The sequence below is a fragment of the Perca fluviatilis genome, chromosome 1, assembly GCF_010015445.1.
Source record: "Perca fluviatilis chromosome 1, GENO_Pfluv_1.0, whole genome shotgun sequence".
Lineage (NCBI taxonomy): Eukaryota > Metazoa > Chordata > Actinopteri > Perciformes > Percidae > Perca > Perca fluviatilis.
In genome coordinates this window covers 6,133,964-6,138,963 of record NC_053112.1, presented here as the reverse complement: position 1 = coordinate 6,138,963, position 5,000 = coordinate 6,133,964, and the positions used below count along the sequence as shown (strand labels likewise).

At 39.2% G+C, this 5,000-nt stretch overlaps 1 protein-coding gene across 2 annotated transcripts in view; it reads right to left on the bottom strand.

Annotated features, from left to right (window-relative positions):
- LOC120563935 overlaps positions 1–5,000 on the bottom strand; it is a 13,393-nt gene that overhangs the window by 7,064 nt on the left and 1,329 nt on the right. For both annotated transcript variants that reach the window (XM_039808483.1, XM_039808473.1), the window contains exon 2: positions 2,925–3,191. In XM_039808483.1, the coding sequence (XP_039664417.1) occupies positions 2,925–3,191 (267 nt within the window). The remainder of the gene's footprint in view (positions 1–2,924; positions 3,192–5,000) is intronic.

Sequence of the window (5,000 nt, the reverse complement as noted above, 5' to 3'; positions counted from 1 at the left end):
AAAGTAGGGGTGTACGATTCAGAAAATGTCACGATTCGATTCAGATTTTTAGGCTCACGATTCGATAGATGAATCTCAGTACATTCATGGGGATGTTTGAGTTAGTATCTTTTCTTTTATTGTCCATATTATTCATGTGGATTTGTTATTATTATCATCCTGTTTATGATGTATGTTGTGTGTGATGTCTTTAAGCTACTGGGACCCTGAATTTCCCCTTGGGGATCAATAAAGTATCTATCTATCTATCTATCTATCTATCTATCTATCTATCTATCTATCTATCTATCTATCTATCTATCTATCTATCTATCTATCTATCTATCTATCTATCTATCCATCCATCCATCCATCCATCTAGTGATTGCAGTAGACATACAATAAAAAACTTTTTTTAAATAATCAATTTTTTTTAATTCTATTAGTCAATTTTGAATCGGTAGAGCTTGAAACAACCAGTGTTATTAATGTTACTCTGAGTGAGCAGTGTTACCAGAATTATTTCATTTTGATAACTGTTTTTATTCACAATTAAAAAAGGTGGAAAATAAAAGTTTTGTGTTTAATGTATTTTTGTTGACGTTGAAATGGATTTTAAAAACATACGGCATCGAAAAAAAAAAAAAAAAAAAGTATCATTAAGGAACCGGCATCGAAACTGAGGTATCGAAATTGGCACCGGATTGAAAGGCACGGAACGATGCCCAGCCCTAGGGACGGCTAACACTTGTGTCATATCACGATATCCAAAATCGGAGACGATATCCAGTCTCATATCACGATATAAGATCGATACATCGTCCAGCCATAACCTGAAACTCAGAGTATCTGTCAACTCTGATCCAAGTAACTGGGAGCTCTCCCTAAACCAGCTTTCTGAAATGGGGCCCAGGAACAAAGACTTGATTGGGACCCCCCTAACTCAGAAATACCTTAAAATAGGGCTGCCTGATTATGGCCAAAATGATAATTACAATTATTTTTGATCAATATTGAGATCATGATTAATTATCACGATTATTTGTTGATTTTAACCAAAACAAAAAATTGTATGGTCACATAGGCTAATTATAACTGCTAATACATCCCTCCTTTATTGAAGGATACTGTGAAGGAGTATGTTATTTCAACTGTTGTGCGACCGCTTTCCACACATGCACGTTTGCCGTAAGGTATCTTTCGGTGTAAGGATTTCTGTGGCTCATTACACTGCTACTTACATGTCTGCGTTGCGCTCTGATGCTCCGAAACCCACGTTAGAGGCAACATAAACGTCGCTGCATGTCACTAGGGCCGTGCTCGATTGAAGAAATTCTTAGTCGACTAACACTCATTCAATCGTATCGACTGATCGATTAGTTGATTTAAAATCGACAGATCTGTAAATCTGAGTTTCTCCGCAAAGAGTCATGCTAAAAGCACCACTTTAGTTCTTGCGTTTACCAGAGATGAGCTCGTACGGTTCTTGGAAATAAGTCATTCAGCGTGAAAACAGCATCAAACATGACTAATGGACTAAAGAAATCTAAGTCGACTAAGACCAAAACGACCGATTAGTCGACTCATTGACTAAGAGCAAAAAAAACAAAAAAAACAAAACAACATTCCCAATCTGAGCTCTGTCACTAGCCTCGCGATAACTGCCACCTGCAGTAGCCTACTACAGGTACTGCAGTAGCCTACTACAGGTACTGCAGGTGCCAGTTGTAGCGAGGTTAGTGTGTGAGGTCAGATGATGAGTGACAACGCAGGGGGAAAAAAGAAGAAAAAAACAGAGACGGATGATGGACGCTACGACAGAGACGGTGCGCTGCCAAAACTTCTGAAGGCTTTACTATGCATTCCCCATAGCAATGCACGTTGAGAAAGGGTGTTTAGCATGGTACGAAAGATTGTTCCAGAGAATAGGAGGACGTTAGACAACAGAACTGTCTGCGCTCTACTCTCATGTAAAATGAACCACTCTGGCCCCGCCCACAAATACACTCTTTCCAAAACAGTCTTAAAGAATGCAAAGTCTGCAACAAATTTGTACAATAACTCACTAAAAGAGTAAAGAAAAGCAATATGAAATGAAAAGAATGTGTGGAATGAAAATAAAATGTAAAGACAAGCAATGTTATAAATTGTAAATGTTTTCAGCATTCTGCATCAAGTGGTGATTTTAGCTTTCTTGTGCACCGGTCTTAAAATGTAAGGGATACTGGAGCTTGGTTGGGGTGGTGGGACTGCTCGCGGTGGGCGCCGGAAAATTTCCCTTATTTTCAAATCCAAAACTTGACAGGTATGGACTGTCTACATCTAGAAACTAAGCTGCGCGGTGCAGGGAACAACTCTGATTGGCTCATGGAGACAGGTGATCAGTAGGACTGCTCCCTCTTAGTCGATTAGTCGACTAATCGGTCGTTTTGGTCTTAGTCGACTAAGATTTCTTTAGTCGATTAGTCATTTTTTATGCTTATTCATGCTTAATTACTCATTTCCAAGAAACTTCTGAGCACATTTATGGTAAACACAAGATTTAAAGTGGTGCTTTTGCAGGATTAATTGTGGAGAAACTCAGTTTTACAGATGGTTAATTAACTACATTTATATTGTGCTTTTCTAGTCTTAACCACCTCTCACAGCGCACAGCTCTGTCAATTAAATCAACCAATCGATTAGTCGACAAAATCCTATAAGTGTTAGTCGACTAAGAATTTCTTTAGTCGAGGACAGCCCTAGTGATCAGAGAGTGGTCTATGGAGCGCTAGCCTGGCTTTGCAAAAACTTTGATAAGGAGCGTTCTATGAAGGGAATGACTCATTTTAAATATCGCTAGATCGCGCAGATTTGATCGTGGGAAGCCAAAATCGTGATTAAAAATTAGATTAATTGTGTAGCTCTACCTTTAAATGAACCTGTGATAAACTCAGCATGCTCACCATCAGGGATGCTAACAACAGAACGGGCTCGCAGCTTTTGGAGAAAGACTTTGTACTCCCCACCGTGGGACAGCAGCGCTACGAAGCCTCCGCATCGATCCATCCGGTCCTTTCTTTTCCGATAGGAGCAGACGTCGCCATAGGTACCGCGGACAGCTCTCGCCACATCCAAGGTGCGGGCGGACAAGTTGTCCAGGCGACACTGTAGAGCGACATCATCGTCTTCGACTGCCTCTATCGTCGGAAACGGGCAAGTGGGATGAGTTCCTGGAGAAACAAAACGTAGGGTTTTAAATTCAGTGCTCAAACAATACCTAAAATTAAGAACGTGCTGCTCCACCTCAGCAATATATTCAAATGTTGTATAATGTGAAGTAATGTCTAGGGCTGTCCTCGACTACAGAAATTCTTAGTCGACTAACACTTATAGGATTTTGTCGACTAATCGATTGGTTGATTTAATTGACGGAGCTGTGCGCTGTGAGAGGTGGTTAAGACTAGAAAAGCACAATATAAATGTAGTTAATTAACCATCTGTAAAACTGAGTTTCTCCACAATTAATCTTGCAAAATCACCACTTTAAATGTTGTGTTTATCATAAATGTGCTCATAAGTTTCTTGGAAATGAGTAATTAAGCATGAATAAGCATAAAAAAATGACTAATCGACTAAAGAAATCTTAGTCGACTAAGACCAAAACGACCGATTAGTCGACTAATCGACTAAGAGGTGATGTCTTTGTGTGTATGGTGTGTAATATGATGTTGTAAATTGTATTGTCACATGATAGATTGTAGGACCCCAGGAAGAATAGCTTTTAGCTTATGCTTATTAGCTTCAGCGTCTTTCCTACATTTCAGCTGGAGTGCAGAAAGACCGTATGTTTCGCTCTTTGTATAATGACGGGACTATTATGAATATGCGATAGGCTAGGGCTGGGCGATATAAAAAAATATATTGATATATTTTGAAATGAGATATGGAATTAGACCATATCGCATATATCGATATATTTCAAATTTGATCCTTGCTCCAAGCAAGCTGCTGACTCCTTTTGGATTGGCCTCTTTTATTTTTATATGCTTTTTATTTAAGTTTTTTTTTATTTTTATTTAAATGTGCACCTTATGGAGCTTTGATTTAAAAAATGGTACTCTTGTTGTTATACAGTATTTATGTTTAGATTTTATTGTTATTTGTTTAACAGCTGAGCATTTAATCATGAACCAGGTGAAGAAACCTGTTTTATTATTTATTCATTTGATTTTGCAACTGTTCACTGAAATAGCCGGTTTCTATGAAACTACTTGTGACATGTCATATTTGACTTTGAACATTTACTCTCACTTTGCGGAAAAAATAGAGATATATATCGTATATCGATATTCAGCCAAAATATAAATCGGGATATGACTTTTGGTCATTATCGCCCAGCCCTACCATAGGCCACCGTGAACCATGTAGTTACTATCGTCAGGGGCGTGGCACAAAATCCTGGGCCCTGTAGAAAGGCATTTTCTACGGGCCCTTCCCCGACTCCACAGCTAGTCATTCTAGCATCTTTTTGGGCCCTCCTCACATGAGGGCCCTGGGTACTCAGTCCCCTCCCCCCCCCCCCCCTTCCAGTCCAACACCCCTGACTATCGTCATTCATTGTGTATCATGTGCGGTATCCTCGCATATCTGTATCAAACAGTACATTCAAAAATTGACACACAACAGGGAGGACACAATAACACAACAACTGTACTAATATAACAGAATAACATACACCCCCCCGCCCCCCAAGGAAAATACTTCAGCTGTGAGGCTTGTAAATAACGGTATGTTTTGCTGACACTCTTTTCAGATGTTTTAACTGTGATATTTCTTATTTATTGTGTTCCACGTATTATATACAGTATGTATGGAGAATGTGATAATCATTGCCTACCTTTAGTACAGAATAGGGCTGGGCAATCAGGGTTCTACATTAGCACCAACTACTAGCCAAATGCTGGTTAAATATGTAAGTGGCTGGTAGATTTGCTTTACTCACTAGCCAAAAAAATAATGGTAATCTATTGTGAGGCTGG